General features: G+C 45.5%; 1 protein-coding gene across 4 annotated transcripts; it reads left to right on the top strand.

The window, feature by feature from the left end:
- The first annotated feature begins 1991 nt into the window (after nucleotides 1-1991).
- On the top strand, nucleotides 1992-15866 carry LOC133381179 (zinc finger protein with KRAB and SCAN domains 8-like). 4 transcript variants are annotated; one of them, XM_061619875.1, is made up of 4 exons: nucleotides 1992-2012; nucleotides 5345-6184; nucleotides 8527-8656; nucleotides 11440-15866. In XM_061619875.1, exons 2-4 carry the CDS (start codon nucleotides 5474-5476, stop codon nucleotides 12390-12392), a joined length of 1794 nt encoding a protein of 597 aa, XP_061475859.1. In that variant the 5' UTR covers nucleotides 1992-2012; nucleotides 5345-5473; the 3' UTR covers nucleotides 12393-15866. The 4 variants fall into 4 exon arrangements, with proteins under 4 accessions (XP_061475859.1, XP_061475856.1, XP_061475858.1 ...); XM_061619872.1 differs by having other exon boundaries at nucleotides 1999-2085; XM_061619874.1 differs by having other exon boundaries at nucleotides 1999-2147.
- Nucleotides 15867-16090: the final 224 nt, after the last annotated feature.

Below are 16090 nucleotides of genomic sequence, written 5' to 3'. Positions count from 1 at the left end.
TCCTCTGAGGGAGCTGCAATTCTCAGAGTTCCCTGGCAAGACAGATTGGCTGTTAAAACCACTCTTGAGAATTGCAGCTCTGTGAGGCTAAACTGAAGGCTGCAATCCTAAACACACAAAGCAGTAGTTCCCACAGGCTCAGGCGTTACTAAATAATTATGGGAAATATTACATTATATTAAGTGCCATGTGGAACCAGCTGATTGTGGAAGAGCACTAATGGACCCTAGGAATGCATAGAGACACACTTTGCTTCCTCTCTCATAATACTAGAACTGAGCCTCCTTCCCCAATCTGAAAGTGATGAACAGTAGAAACTGATTCAAAGAAGAAGCATATAAATGCACAATTCATATAATGCATAATTAATTCATGGAATTTGTTGAAAGATGAGGTGATGACCACAGGCTTGAATGGCTTTAAAAGGGGCATTAAGACACTGTTGTGGAGGAGCAGTCCATGAATTGCGATAAGCCTAAGCCATGATAGTTAAATGAGGCCTCCAGGTTCAGAGGAACTATCATAATTCCCTCTATTTTTGAGCCAGCCATGAACAGGAGCACTCCGACTCCATTCACACGCTGCAATATTTTGTTGCGTGTCCTACTTAGATCTCTCTGAATTTCAATCGGGTGGGTTGGTGGACTACTAGGGTTGAGCAAGAATTTCGATTCAGTTCACATTTCAAGCCAAATCTATCAAATGTGCATTTTCCAAAACTATGACAACGGAAACACAGCAATCCTTCAAAATTTGTACTTATTCAAATTTTGCAATGTAGTTCACCAACCAACCAATGTTTACAAAAATGCATGTATTAGGGGAAAGTGTGTACAAACATGAATATATGAGTGAAAATAACATGCAAAGTACATTGTATGATGAGAAATGGCTTGCAGAAATGTGTATGCTAATCAAAACTGCCTACAAAAATGTGTTTATTGGGAGAAATTCACACTAGAATTTTCATGAGGATTTTTTTTAAAAAATGCAAATTGCTGCAGAAATGTGAACTGAATTTAATCTGGGGAAAATGAGAAACCGAGAGAACCGAAATGGATGGATATTTCCATACCAAGGGACCACAGGGAAGGGCTGTTGTCTTCATGCCCTGCATGGAGTCTTCCCTGAAACATCTGGCGGTGGCGGTGGCCAACTGTATTAAACTGTGCAGCGACTAGGGTTGCCAGGTTCAGGGCCTGAGACACTCATGCTATCTCTAGAAGAGAAAGTCAGCCAAGTGCAGATGTTCTTGCAACATTGTAATGGGAAAAACCACAAGGTGGAATTCTCCCTTCCCCCTGCACAACTTTTAAAGATACAGAAGACCTCATGGTTGCCAGGCCTGGCTGACTTTCTCTTCTCCTAAAGATACAGGATCAGTCTCAGACCCTGAACCTGGCAACCCTAGCAGCGACTTGCCTTCCTGTTAAAAAGCTAGCCAAGGTGACATACGAAAAATAATGATCGGGCTGTAAAAGTTGGAAAATGTGTAATAATTAAATGATGAGAGCTGTTCTGATGAGGAAAGCCTCACCTACTCAATCTCTGCTTATCAGGCGTTGTTAAATGCACAACAACCCTGCAGGGGAGAAAGTTAGCAAGCGGATCAGTCTCAGACCCTGAACCTGGCAACCCTAGCAGCGACTTGCCTTCCTGTTAAAAAGCTAGCCAAGGTGACATACGAAAAATAATGATCGGGCTGTAAAAGTTGAAAAATGTGTAATAATTAAATGATGAGAGCTGTTCTGATGAGGAAAGCCTCACCTACTCAATCTCTGCTTATCAGGCGTTGTTAAATGCACAACAACCCTGCAAGGGGAGAAAGTTAGCAAGCAACCCTTGTGGGACGTTCTTACAGAAAACAGCCACAGAAAGCGGGTAAACGATATCCGAAATGGTTAAACTCACTGACCTCCGCTGTGATTCCTAGAACGGCAGAAGGCAACTTCCTGTATATGGAATTGCATATTGAAGCCACTTCCGGTGCCCTTTCTACCTCCCCTCCCTGGGTGAGACTCTTGACTTCTCTCTCAGCTTTATGAGCGCTTTGAAACGGCAACAGATTCCTCTCCGGGAATAGGGGTCGGTACACACCTTAAGCCTGCAAGGGGTGGCGAGTTTCCAAAACGAGCATCTCTGGAAGGGTAATAAAGAGAGAGAGGGGGAACCTGCAAGACAACGAGGACATCCCTGGTGATGTGATGCTCTTAGGGTAGGGCTTTAGGACAGGTGTCTGGGGCCCCATGAAGTAGAATGAGCTGGAGGGCCCCCAAACCTGGCAGGGCTCGCTTGCCACATTATTAAGTGAAGTACTACAGTGGTTAAGGTGTTGGACTACGATCTGGGAGACCAGGGTTCGAATCCCCACACAGCCACGAAGCTCACTGGGTGACCTTGGGCCAGTCACTGCCTCTCAGAGGAAGGCAATGGTAAACCACCTCTGAATACCACTTACTGTGAAAACCCTGTTCATAGGGTCCCCATAAGTTGGAATCGACTCGGAAGGCAGTACATTTACATTTTACTACACATTACCATCTAAATAGCACCCCCACCATGACTATTTCAAGTAAGTGAGTACAGTATTGTAATATGCATTGGTATCTGAAGGACACCCTGTGATGTTCCTATATTAATGTATATATGGTAAGTGTTGGTTGTTTAGAAGATACATGGTAAGTGGAGTGAAAGAGGAGGGGGAGTGAATGGGCAGTAGAATGCTAGATGATTGGCTGAGTGTTTAAAATGGCTGAACGTATAAAAGGAAGAGTGAGAGTGGAATCTGGGGGGAGAAGAGAAAGAGTGGGTTGCTTGGTGGGGTTTGAGAGAGTTGTTTGCCAGGAGAGAGTGGAGAAGGAGGGGGGTGGAGTTCGGATTAGTATTGAGTAAAACCATATGCTTATGTGCCTTAAAAAGAAATCTTGTTAATCTTGTTAGCTTTGTTATCTTTAATAAATACTTAATTTGGTTTACCAAAGGCCTGATCCTTGGCTGGGGTTTCACAGACCAGAAGGGAGGGTAAGGTAATGACCAAGGCTGAAGGGGAACTGTAACAAATGGTGGCAGCGGTGAAGAGAATAACAATACCAGTATTCAGAGTCTCTGGGAATACTAGTATTAGGACGTGACTGGTGGTTGCCTAGCAGGGGGATCTGTTGAGATCTGTGCTAGAGCGGGGAGAGAAACAATAAAAAAGGACAGTCCGGACTGGTGGAGTCCCTGGTGGTGCCTAGTGACAGGCAGTAGCCACGCGCAGGTAGGAACCTGACAGGGAGAGCCAGGGAAGGGCGTCACACACCCCCATCCTGTAAGACTATTTGGTCCAGAGTCTAAAGCAAACGTGGGAAGCCTGTAGCCCTGTGTACGGACTTGGACAATGGCTTTCATCATCCCTGGCCGTTGCTTATGCTGGCTGTGGCTGATTGGGATTGGAGTTCACCAAACATCCGGAGGATGCGCCCTATCTGTGGTCTCATCTAACTGCAGCAGGGATCCCTGGCTTTAAAAAAAGGGGGGGCAGACACCGAACCAGGATGTTGGGAGTGAGTGGGTGAGAAGCCACGCTGACTTCAACGCTAACTCCTTTCCTCTTTCTCAAAATGCAAATCTAAAATACAAGATGGTAAGAAAAAGAAGCTGATTGCAGTTATGCAAGACTCTTTTTTAAGGGTCAGTTCTCCATCCATGAGCCTATGCCTATTGGGCATCCATATGATTATTAAAAATAATTATTACAAATGTTGGAGAACTCCTGCACCTTTGTACAATTGATCTAGAAATCTGCAGGGATGTTACCAAAGGGCTCCTCTGTGTTCCCTGTGACTTTTGTGCAAATATTTAGCCTCCTCCCAAGTATATTGGGGTAATAGAATGTTTTTTAAACGTTTCACATCATGGTAAGCCATAAATCACGGTTTACTGTTCACAAGTGAATCTTGCCCGCTTCATTCCTCCCTGCTAGCATATAGTGGAAAATAAAACACAATCCCTGGTTTAGCATTATCTGGGGATAACAATCTAGGGATTGTGGTTTGTTTCATTCAGACAAACCACGTTTGGTAATTCAAAAGCAAACTTTGTGCTTTGTTTGGAATGAAACCAACCATGATCTTGGGGAATGGCTGTAGCTCAGTGGCAGGAGCATCTGCCTTGCATGCAGAAGGTCTCAGGTTCAATCCCTGGCAATTCCAGGTAGGGCTGTGATTTGTTTCTGCGCGAGTGAGGTGGAATAAAGCAGGTATGGTTCCCTTGTGCATTCTAAGTGATGCTTTATGGTTTGTGGGGAATCTTTTTCAGCCCGAGGGCCGCATTCCTTTCTAGGCAACTTTCTGGGGCTGGGGAAGAAGTCTATGTGGGTACTGTAACAAATTTAACATCACATGTCCCTTTGAATCCTCCATCCAGGTAACAAAGAAGCATTGTCAGAGGTCAAAGAGACATTCCAGCCAGGCAAAAGCATCCAAGGAGGCTGGGAAGCAAGGCCAGTGAGGGTGTGGCCTGGGGAGGAAGGGGGGGGCGTCCTGAGGTTCCCCATCACTGGCTTATAGCTTACTGTGATGTGCAGATGTGGCCAGCATTAAAGATGCCCATCACAAACAAACTCGAGACCTGGAAGTTTATTTCCTATATTAATGTTGATAACTTGCAACACTGCTTCTCCAAAGTTTCCAGGGACCATGGTGTATCTTTATGTTTGTAATCCTTTATGCTTGGACTACGTATTCAAGGGAATATGCGTTATTCGGGGTCAGCTCTCCAGACTGGTTATACTGTTTATTCATTTGTATTACTTGTGCTATTTAAAACCCAGTAAAATTACTTTAAAAAAGAAAACCCTAGACTAATTTATTGGCAACTTGGCTGGCCTCAGCTCACTCAGAGGGGACTACCACCCCTGCAAATTTAAGAACATAAGAGGAGGCTTGCTGGATCGGACCAGTGGCCCATCTAGTCCAACATCCTGGTCCCACAGTGGCCAACCAGATGCCCGTGGGAAGCCCGCGAGCAGAACCTGAGCACAAGAGCCCTCTCCCCTCCTGCGGCTCCCGACAACTGGTTTTCAGAAGCATACTGCCTCTTACTATGGAGGCAGAGCACAACCATCATGGCTAGTAGCCATTTCATCCAGTCTTGTTAACAAATGTGAAAGTAATAGGTGCATTGAGACCTTTCCTATTTAAGTCAATGGGAAATGCAAATGAAGCTTTGTTTATGAAACGATGTGACCGTCCAAAGCAAGAACAAAGCCAATCAACGTGTACCTCCCAACGAAGCTGAACTGAAGCAGTTCAGACTTTTTCGCTCAGAGGTCTCAGCTGAAACATTTATTTTTTCTGTGTAGGGCTGCTGATTCTGCATAAAGCTTTAGAGGAAGCCTTCTGAGAGACCGGGAGTTCTTCCATGCTTGAGGCAAGGCTGGAAAAGAAAAGATTGCTGAAGGAAGAGAGGAACGGCACCCCCAATTCTAGCAATGGTGGGCTCGAAAGTGTCGGAAGGAACTGAGAGTGCAGCAAATGCCCCACAGCTTCTACACGTCAGGAGTCTTGGAGAGTTACAGACTGCCCTCTCTCCAGAGCATATAAAACGTGAACCAGAAGAGGAGCTTCAGGAGCGATGGGAAGGGCAGTGGCAGGAGTTCCTGAGGATGCTACAGGCCTCTTGCCTGGGTTGGGGGAGCCCTCAGCTATCCAAGGAGCCTTCGCCGTGGGAGGATACTCAGGCGTTCCTGGTCTCCTTTGAGCAAGTTGCCTCAGCCTGCCGGTGGCCTCAGGACAAGTGGGTGACCCTCCTCCTGCCGGCTCTCAGCGGAGAGGCCGAGCAGGCCTTCAGTAGCCTCAGTGCCTGGGACAGGGGCGACTACGGGACGGTGAAGGCAGCCATCTTGCGAGGGGAGGCCATCTTGAGGGAGAGGCAGCGCCAGCACTTCAGGCAGCTCCGTTATCGGGAGGCGGAGGGGCCGAGAGGGGTTTACAGTCAGCTCCGGGAGCTTTGTGGCCGGTGGCTGAAAATAGAGAGGTGCACGAAAGATGAGATTCTGGAGCTGCTGATCCTGGAACAGTTTCTTAGCATCCTGCCAGTAGGCATGCAGAACTGGGTCAGGGAACATAAGCCAGGGGACTGTGCCCAGGCAGTGACCCTGGCAGAGTGTTTCCTCTTGAGGCGGCATGAGGCGGAAGCAAAGGTAAGAGAGTCTGAAGGTATACGGCAGCCTTTGCTGTCCTGGCCCCCTCCAGGTGTTTTGGACTACAACTCCCATCATCCCCAGGTGGCCATTTATGGTGTCTGTGATAGGATGCTCAGGTAGATCTGAATAGCAAGTGTATGTGTGTTCTAATATTCCTGTACTTGAATTTTGATTTCAGTTCTTTGAGTGCTGTCGCTTAACCAAAACATAACCAAAATGGTGACAGCCACGCACAAGAGGGAAGGTGTCTCAGAAGACTCTGGGATGGGAAGGGAGCGGGGCTACACCAAACAGCTCGCTGTGGGCTGAGGATATTCAGTGCCCATGGAATGCTGACTGTTCAGAGAAAGCTGCAGGGAAAATAACTGGAAACCCAGGTGAGAGCTGGAATAGAATTGAGTGTCTGGGTTAGGAGGACAGAAGAAGAGAGACAGAGGTATAAAAAGGATAGAGACAACTATCCCATTGCCTAGATAGGTCAGTTCCTTATTCACGTTGGGGATCCATTTCGAAGGGCTATGTTCAACTAAGTACTGTTCAGTTGTGTGCATTAACGTCAATGGGTCTACTCTGAGTAGCACTGGCATGGAATACCACTCTTAAGTGTCCCCAGCAGTAGTGGCAAATTCAGAAGTTCAGAGTCCCTTCATGATACTTTCAGCCATGCTCCCCTCCTTTCTGCTGCAGGGCTGAGGATGAGATCCTTGTTAATGCCGTCTCCCACAATAATATCCCTATGAGCCAATATTAACGAGGAGAGTGTTAGCTACTGAGAAGAATGTTCTCAGTGGCTGACTCCACCTCCTTTAACTCTGATTGGCTTCAATTGGCAGAAAAGAACAAAGAAGCATGTTAGAAGACTCTTAGTGGCTAACACATTCCCCTTTCATGCTGATTGGCCTGTAGGATGCTGGAGGCATAGGGACCCTGCTGGGACCCTGCTCCGAAAAAAGTAAGGGGTCTGACCCCCTGAGACCCTGAACGACTACACTTCTGGTCCCCAGCAACAGAAGTGAGAACTCCCCATATAAATCAATGGGGAAAAGCCAGGATTTCAATGTAGCTGGGATTTGGCATAAGCATGCTCCTCCACAAAAAACAGCCTAAGGAAGACTGAGCATGCTTGGTGGGCACAGAATGGCAACTGGCTATTGTGGGGGGAGATGTAGATCCGAAAACCAGGAGCGGGATGGGATGGAATCTCAGGAATCCTGAACAGAAGCACTCCACACTGCAACATTTTGTTGCAGTCCCCATATTATCTGTATATACTATTAATTCATCTTGCAGCACCTTAGTGGTTTTATTATTATTATTATTGTTCGATTTGGAATGGTTGGAATTCATGCCTCTGCTCCTCCCCCTGCCAACGCTTCGGGATGATTATTTATTAGGCTTCTATCTCACCTTTTCCCCAAGGAGCTCGAGGCAATAAATATGGTTCTTCCCATCCCCTTTTTATCCTCGCAACAACCCTGTGAGGTAGGTTAGACTGAGAAAGACAGTGACTGGAAAAAGGTCATCCAGTCACCTTCGCAGCTGCATGGGGATCTGAACTATGGTCCCCGAAGGTCCTAGCCCAGCGCTCTAACCACTTTGCCACCCTGGCTAGCTTCTATGAAGACATAAGATAAGATCAGCATAGGGCCAGAGGTTCTACTGTTCCCTCCAGTTTCTTTGTCTGCAAGGACAAAGGGAAACTTCCGAATTCTTGGATAACACGTGGTTGTTTTTTCATATGCTGAATTTAACATGAATCTATAAATTGCCGGAGTCTTTTTTTTCCAGAACAGTTGTGAAGGTGGACTTTCTTGTTTCCCCCTCTGAAAGACATCCTAATATAAGTTTCTTCCCTGTTTGGCATTGGTTGGGTCACCTGACTAGGGCAGGGGTGGGGAATCCTTTGTCAGCCTGAGGGCCACACTGCTTCATGGGCAACTTTCCAGGGGCCATGTGGCAGGCGGGCTCACAGGCAAAAGTGGGTGGAGCAACAGATGCAACTCTTATTTTTGTGCAGTAGGCAATACTCCAGCCACACAAAAGTCGGAGGTTTCTGCACACACCTCTCTCCATCCGTGCAAGGAGGAGGCAATATCACAGGCCAAGAACAAATTCCTGCCAGGCAGAGCCACTCAAAGATGGCACAGAGAATGACTGGTGAGGAGTGTTGCCTGGGAAGGAGGGCTGTGCCCTGGAGAGACTCCCAAGGGCCAGATGGAAAAGCCGGAGGGCCACATTTGGCCTGAGGTTTGACACCCCTGGATAAGGGTGAGGGCCTGGTGGAGCAGAATTCATTGCAGCACTGCACCCTCCCTGAAGGAACTCACTGCTGTTTTTAGGTGTTTGTACCATCCCTGGAGATGGCCGTGGACCCTTCCGAGTCAGGCCTTGATCCACCACTTGATGTTTGGACCGGGTTGCTTTGCCAGAAAGCGAAGCAGGAACGAGATGAGGCCGCGAGACCACCAAGTAAGGATTCACTCCGCTTCTCACCTTGGAAAATTGATTCGTGTGTGTATCTCACCCTTCTTCTATGCTGGAAATGAAGGCAGCATCCTTGAGATTCCTCAGGTGGCCCTTCCCAGACCCAATTGGCTTCGGCAAGACTGCCGTGTCGGACTACATGTGGGCACCAGGAGGTTCCCTTAGGAATGTTCATAAGGCAGGTTCACAAAAGGCTCCATTATCTCTCTGGAGCCTGACACTTAACTATGTTGTTGGACCACGACATTCCCTCTATTTCTGATGTTCAAGTTGTGAGTGTCATTCCTTATGTAGCCAGAATGGTGCATCTAGTCCAGCATCCTCTTTCCCACATGGTCTACCAGATACCTATGGGAAGTCTGTAACCGCAACAGCCTGTTGCTCTTGTTATATTGGGCTGCCCCTGTTCTATGGAACAGCATCCCTCTCGAGATATGACAGGTGCCCAATGTCTGCAGTTTCCAGAAACAATTGAAGACATTTCTGCTGGATGATGAGGTCTTTGCTATGGGTGTCTACTTTGTATGGTTTTCTGATTTATCTGATGTTATTTTCTGTGTTATTTTTAACTGTTTTTAGCTGTTTTTATTGAACTTTGTACATAACCTTGAGACGTGTGTGGAAGGTGATTAATGATTTGTTAATAATAATAATAATAAAAAATTAAAATTAGCCCACGTTTTGGCCAGATAGGCCCTCAAAGTGGCATACGGTCAGAGCAAACCCTCGGAAATTAATGAACCCAAGTAAGTCACAGCCGTTAATTTTTATATAATAAGATCAGCAGCACTGCAAGATAAGCAGTGTTTTCTGTATGGTTAAATATGGGTAAGATCCATCTAAGACATATTCAGGGTCAACCCACTGAAATCGATTGAATATGACTAACACTGGGTATCACCAGTGTTTGCAGCCTGTGTTTAATAACTGACTTTTGGTTGTTGTTGTTGTTGTTGTTATGTGCCTCCAAGTCGACTATGACTTATGGGCACCCTATGAATCAGTGACCTCCAGTAGCATCTGTCATGAACCACCCTGTTCAGATCTTGTCAGTTCAGGTCTGTGGCTTCCTTTATGGAATCAATCCATCTCCTGTTTGGCCTTCCTCTTTTTCTACTCCCTTCTGTTATTTCCAGCATTATTGTCTTTTCTAGTGAGCTTTCACCTCACATTCTAAAATTTCTGGTTCTTCATCATATGGTTCCTCTGTGAATGAATCTGTCATCCTGTCATCTCTTTTATAGAGTTCTTCCATCTTCCTTTTATTTCATCTCGGTCAGTCAGCGTGTTCCCCTGTTGATTATTCAACAAACCTACTCTTGGTTTAAATTTCCCCTTAATTTCTCTAATCTTTTGGAATAGGGCTCTTGTTCTTCCCTTTTTGTTGTCCTTTTCTATTTCTATACAATAACTATTGTAATAGTTCTCTTTGTCCCTACGTACTAGTCGTTGTATTACTGCATTAGGGTTCTGTCCTTGTTTCTATTTCCTTTTGCTTTTGCTTTCCTTCTCTCTTTAACCATTTTAAGAGTTTCTTCAGTTATCCATTGAGGTCTTTCTCTCTTTTTAACTAAAGGTATTGTCTTTTAGCATTCTTCCCTGATAACGTCTCTGACTTCACTCTCTGACTTCACTCCATAGTTCTTCTGGTTCTGTGTCAACTAAGTTTAAAGCACATCTTGTTTTGGTGTGTGATTTCTTCCTGTACTTCAAAATCTCTCCAATTCCTCTTCTTATGCATTTGCTGTTGGAGCGTAGACTTGGATGATGGTTGTGTTAATAGGTTTCCCGTTAAATCTCATTGATATCGCTCAGACCTTGTGTTATAGCTCTTAATTGTTTTTGCTACATCACTTCTCTCTATTAAAGCAACCCCATTTCTTCTTAATTTCTCATATTTTGTAGTTGCCTGATTGAAAATGTCCCATTCCCGTCCATTTTAATTGACTCATGCCAAGTATTGTAATGTTGATACGTTCCATTTCTTGCTTGACAATTTCTAACTTTCCCTGGTTCATGCTTCTCACATTCCATGTTCCTATTGTGTGGGTCATACAACTCCGGACTCTCCTTTTGCATCTATGCGCATCAGCCTCTGGGCTTCCTTTTGGCTTTGACCCAGCTGTGTCAGTCACAGCCCTACTCGTACTTGTCCTTTGTTCTTCCCCAGTAGTTCGGTGAGTGTCTTCTGACCTTGGGGGTCTTATCTTCCAGCTCTATCTCGTGTTGCATTTTGGATACTCTGTTCATAGAGTTTTTGTGGTAAGAGGTATTCAGAGGTGGTTTACCATTGCCTTCCTCTGAGTTTGCTTGCATCTTAGTCTGGTGTCTCAGCTTTGACCATTCCGCCTTGGGTGGCCCTGCTAGGAGTCTAGCCTCTTGGTCGAGACTCCTGATGGCATTGCTCTCAGCTTCTTTAACGCTCTCATACCCCCTCACCATGTGAAGGTGTGCATCCTAGAGGGTGTGACTTTTGCTATTTATAGTAAATTGTATTTTATTGCTGTTATTAGTAATTATTGGATTTCTTACCTGCCCTTCACCTCAAGGTTCCCAGGTGGGTTATACAACAACACAAAAATACAGTATTAAATCAATATTAAAATCAGTGTGCATTTATATAATCATAACTTTAAAATGGGCATCTAGTATTGAGTTAGAGGGAGAAAAAAACTCTAAGTCCTTTTATAACAGGAATGCTATGATACTTAATACTGTTCGAAGAATCGCTTGAGAAGAATATGACAATGATTCTATTATTCCTGCAGGTAGCAGGCAGGTGTGGGAGAACCAGATGAGTACCCTTCACCGGGAAGGTTCTGAGCAAAGGGAACCAAATGATGCATCTCTGGGTAGAGACGAGGATTTTCAGTATTGTAAGAAAGAAGTAATGTTTGGGAGTCGGCAGGAAGAAGTGAACAAGCAGGAGGAAAATGATGAGAAGGGTGTGGATGGATCAGTTTTCTGGGCAGGAAGTTACAAAGAAGAAAGACAATCCACAGAACAGCAAAGATTCCAGTACAGTGAGGCACAAAATGCCCCTTCTGACTGTGGCAGAAACTTGGGACACCATTCAAACCTTATGAAACATCAGAGCATCCACACCACCAGGGGAAAACTGCACACACCTTCCTGCTGTGGGAATGGCTTCAGTCAGACACAGGAACTCATTGCAGAGGTGCAAATTCAGGCTGAGGAGAAGAAAAGGCACACATGCTCCCACTGTGGGAAAACCTTCAGTTGTGGATCCCTTGTTAAAGAACATATGAGAATCCACACCGGGGAGTCTCCATACAGATGTTCATACTGTGCCTGTTACTTCGGCCGTTATTCGGTCCTGCGGGATCACATCCGAACACACACGGGAGAGAGGCCGTACGAATGCTCAGAGTGTGGGAAGACCTTCAGCCAGAAGCACTACCTGTCAGCCCACGAGAAGATGCACAAGGGAGGAAACCCATACAAGTGTGTTCACTGTGGGAAGAGCTTCCCTCGGCGGTTCATCCTTGTAAGACATGAGAGAATCCACACAGGTGAGAATCCATTTGTTTGCTCGGAATGTGGGAAGAGCTTCAACCAGAAGGGAAACCTTGTGACTCACATGCGGTTACACACAGGAGAGCAGCCGTACGAATGTGCCCACTGTGGGAAGAGATTTCGGCAGAAGGCAAGTCTCAGTTCCCACGAGAAAACCCACAATGGAGTTAAAAGAACCATTTAACAGAGGACTGTGCTGGTTGTACCTGGTATAACTGATTATATCGGGGTCTAAGTGGGGTTATTGAGCATGGGTACTGGGTTGTGGATGGCTTAAGCAGTCATCAGTTGCACAGGCCTAACCTGGTATTTCAGACTGGGGTGGGTGGGGGAGTTGTTCATCTGTTTCCTTTAGGTCTGAGAAGGACACAACTGCCTTGAGCAGTGAAGATGCTGTGCATCGGTGCTCACCCCTTTGAAGACAAATGTGCAAACCTCTAAAGTGAATTGAGCCTGGGAGTGACCAATTCTTCCTGGTTCCAGCAGAAGCTGGCTGCTCAGGTTGCTGATTGGCTGGACCTCATGGCAATCATGGAGTTGCTTTCCCCTCCTCAACACTTCAGAATTCTTTTTTTAAAAAAATTGAGCCTGGGAGTGACCAGTTCTTCCTGTTTCCAGCAGAAGCTGGTTGCACAGGGTACCGATTGGCTATACCCTATGGCTATCAGAGAGTTACTCTCCCCTCCTCAGAGCTCTTTTTAAAAAAGTAAAAGTTATGTGTGTGTGTGTGTGTGTGTGTGTTTAAAATGTAGTGCTGTATGCTTTAACTGTTCAAGTTGCCCAGAAACACCTTGCGTCAGGTGATACATTTAATTAAGTAATTAATAAACAAAGAACCTGGACAGATAAATCCATTTTGCAAAACGTGCAGAATAAGAGTTGCACCTTGTGGTGCAGAAGGTTAAAGGGAAAAAGGATGCTTGAAGCAATGTGTCACCAGAGGAGCAAAGGCAGGAAGAAGCTGAACTGGAAAAGCTTACATGGCGCAGGAAGTTTTTTTATTTATTTATTATTTGATTTACATCCCGCCCTTCCTCCCAGCAGGAGCCCAGGGCAGCAGACAAAGCACTAAAAACACTTTAAAACATTATAAAAATAGACATTAAAATACATTAAAACAACTTTAAAACATTTTTTTTAAAGCTTTGAAGACATTTTTTTAAAAAAGGTTAAAAAACATTGTTTTTTAAAAAAAGGTTTAAAAGCATATTAAAAAGCAATTCCAACACAGAAGCTGACTGGGATAGCAGACTGGGAAGTTGTATCAGGTTTTGGCTTTATGTAGGAGGGAAGCCATGCCAAACCTGGAATGTTTGGGAGCAACTTCAACAGGCATCCAGAACCAGGAAACCAGTGAGCTAGTGTGGCATTGTGGTTAGAATGTTGGACTAGGACTTGGGAGACCAGGGTTCAAATCCCCACTCATGCATGAAGCTGACCTTGGGTCAGTCACTGTCCCTCAGCTTAACATACCTCACAGGGTTGTTGTGAGGATAAAATGAGGAGGCAGAGAGACCCACTTTGAGCTCCTTGGAAAGGGATATAAATGGAACAAATAATAAAACCTTCATGACAGAGTTCAGTGGAGTTTACTGTCCAGTAAGAATGCATAGGGCTGCAGCTTTAAACTGGTCATTCCATTTCCCCTGGGAATTCTGGGGAATTTAGATCTTGGGCAAGGGTGGGAACTCTCCGCCTCCTAAGGCCACACCTCTCACCATCTTTGCTCTGTGCTCTCCTCAAGTGCTTTTGCCTGGCTGGAGCACATCTTCGATGCCTCTTGCTTCCCTGGATGGAGAAGTGAGGGTGGTTGCGAGCGTGTAGAAACCTTGGCCTTTTCGCGTGGCTTGGAATATACTCTACTCTGTAAAGGAGGAGTGGCATCTGTTGCTCCACCCACTTTTTTCCTAGCTTTGTCTGCCTTTGGCATGTGGCCCCAAGGAGGTTGTCCACAGAGGAATGCAACCCTCAGGGCTCATCCCCTGTTTCAGTGGGAACATAGTGCCCATTGGAACTGATAGGGCCAGAAATCAGGGAGGTCAACAGTAGGGGGCACCAGAGTAAATGGCTGGTGGAGCTAGAGCCAATGGTGGAGCCAACTCATTCTGGTTTTGTTCCCGTCCTCTCCCTGCTGAGTTCTACAAGGGCAGCACTAAGTACAAGGAGGCTGGTATCCAGTGCTACACACTGGAATGCCTGTAAGTAAGAAGGTAGGTAGGTGGGGGCTAGCTGAGGACAAACTGAGCTTGGTGGGGCAACGCCCCACTTGCCCTATTAAACTAGTCTCTACTGCCTGTTTTTATGCATGGTGAGGTATCCCAAGGTGACGGCTAAGGATGACTCTTCAATCATGTACTTGGAAGTTTCTCCTTAATTATATGGCAGGACGATACAGTTGATCTTGGCCCTTCAAAGGTGAGTGACCGTGTCTTGTTTTGCTCACCTGTATGGGCTGCAACCATGTCTATGGTAGTTTTAACGGTATCCCCAAGTGCAGAGAAGTGCAGCCACTATTCATTTTAATCGACCTTTCTCAAGGTGTGTACTGGAATTCAGGAAGCTGCTTATATCAGATCAGACCATTTTTCTGTCTACAAAAAAGAGTCAAGGTAAAAACACTCAATTGTAGATTATACAAATATTCCAGCGGATAAAATATACCCGACAGGCAAATACTAAGAATGCCTTCCTGTATTCTACTTATAGGCCAGATGCCAATTAAAAGTGAGTGCTCCTGAGATTATTCTGCCAGGCACGTTTCAACATAACTTCTTCGGCAGCCAAACATTCGTAATCCATAGGCTTCAGGGTGAAAATGTCATAACTGGAGCAGATATAAAACTTGTCCAAACTAAAGGCATTTAAATCACCTTTAGTTTCTAGTTGCAGTACAGACATCCAAACAAGGATGCCAAGTTTCAAAAATCATTAAGAAGCCATATTAACCCTTTGAAGTTGTATTTTGATAAGGAGAGTAGAACTGTTTTCTGTTTTTGTATTTCTCTGTTTAACCCAAGTGTTGGGAACCTCAGACTTGGAGGGGGAAATATGTGGCCCTCCAGGCTTCCCTATTTGGCCCTCGGAAGTCTCCCCAGGCCATTGGCCCTACTTACACCCTGAGTGTTTTCCTCTGGCTGGAATGTGTCTTTGAGCTCTGACAATTCAAACCGCTTTTTCTACTACCAAGTGATACATAAATTTTGTTAAATAAATTAAACAGTGCTTTCTGCTTTTCTGAATGGAGGATAGAGAGAGGTGTGTGTTTGTATATTGAAAGTAGCCTACCGTACAAAAGTAAAATTTACTTTGTTGCTCCCTTGCCACACTTCTTCCTCTGGCCCTGCCCACCTCTGCTATGTGGCCCTCCTAATGTTGCTCAGAAGGGAATGCAGCCCTTGAACAGGAAAAGATCCCGCAGCTGTGGTCTAGCTTAGTATTGTCTGTTCTGATGGGCAGTGGCTCTCCAAGTCTCTCCCATCAATTGTTGTCTGGGGAAGGCAGGGATGGAGCTGCTTCCTTCTGCATAAGAAGCAAGGGCTCTTCTGCTGAGCTATGGTCCCAGTGCACGTATTGGTCTCTCGCAAACAATGTCTTTGCCATACCAAAGCCACAGTTGTTTTTCTGCTGTGGGTGGCGTTCTATAATGTGTGTGCTCATCTGTCTGTATTTCTTTCAATAAACTATTTAATATAAAATCTCTTGCTTATCATTTTTTTGTAAGACGAAGCCTCAGTTCAAAAGTGCATTTTTTTTCTAGCAGAAGGAATTCTGATCCTGTGTTTATGTTTGTCTTATAAGACAGCTGGTGTAGCACAGTGGGGAGGAGAGCCTGGCCAGGAGTCCAGAGGCTGTGAGTTCAAATCCCTGCTCGTGTCTCCTGGG

This window comes from Rhineura floridana, chromosome 3 (assembly GCF_030035675.1).
Source record: "Rhineura floridana isolate rRhiFlo1 chromosome 3, rRhiFlo1.hap2, whole genome shotgun sequence".
NCBI classification, from domain to species: domain Eukaryota; kingdom Metazoa; phylum Chordata; class Lepidosauria; order Squamata; family Rhineuridae; genus Rhineura; species Rhineura floridana.
This window is presented reverse-complemented; position numbering and strand designations above follow the sequence as displayed.

What these genes read in the sequence shown, in the direction of transcription:
- LOC133381179 (XM_061619875.1), top strand. Translation starts at nt 5,474, where the DNA reads ATGGTGGGCTCGAAAGTGTCGGAAGGAACTGAGAGTGCAGCAAATGCC. An exon ending in GGCATGAGGCGGAAGCAAAG is followed by an intron (nt 6,185 to 8,526) that starts GTAAGAGAGTCT and finishes TGCTGTTTTTAG; the next exon opens with GTGTTTGTACCATCCCTGGA. An exon ending in TGAGGCCGCGAGACCACCAA is followed by an intron (nt 8,657 to 11,439) that starts GTAAGGATTCAC and finishes TTATTCCTGCAG; the next exon opens with GTAGCAGGCAGGTGTGGGAG.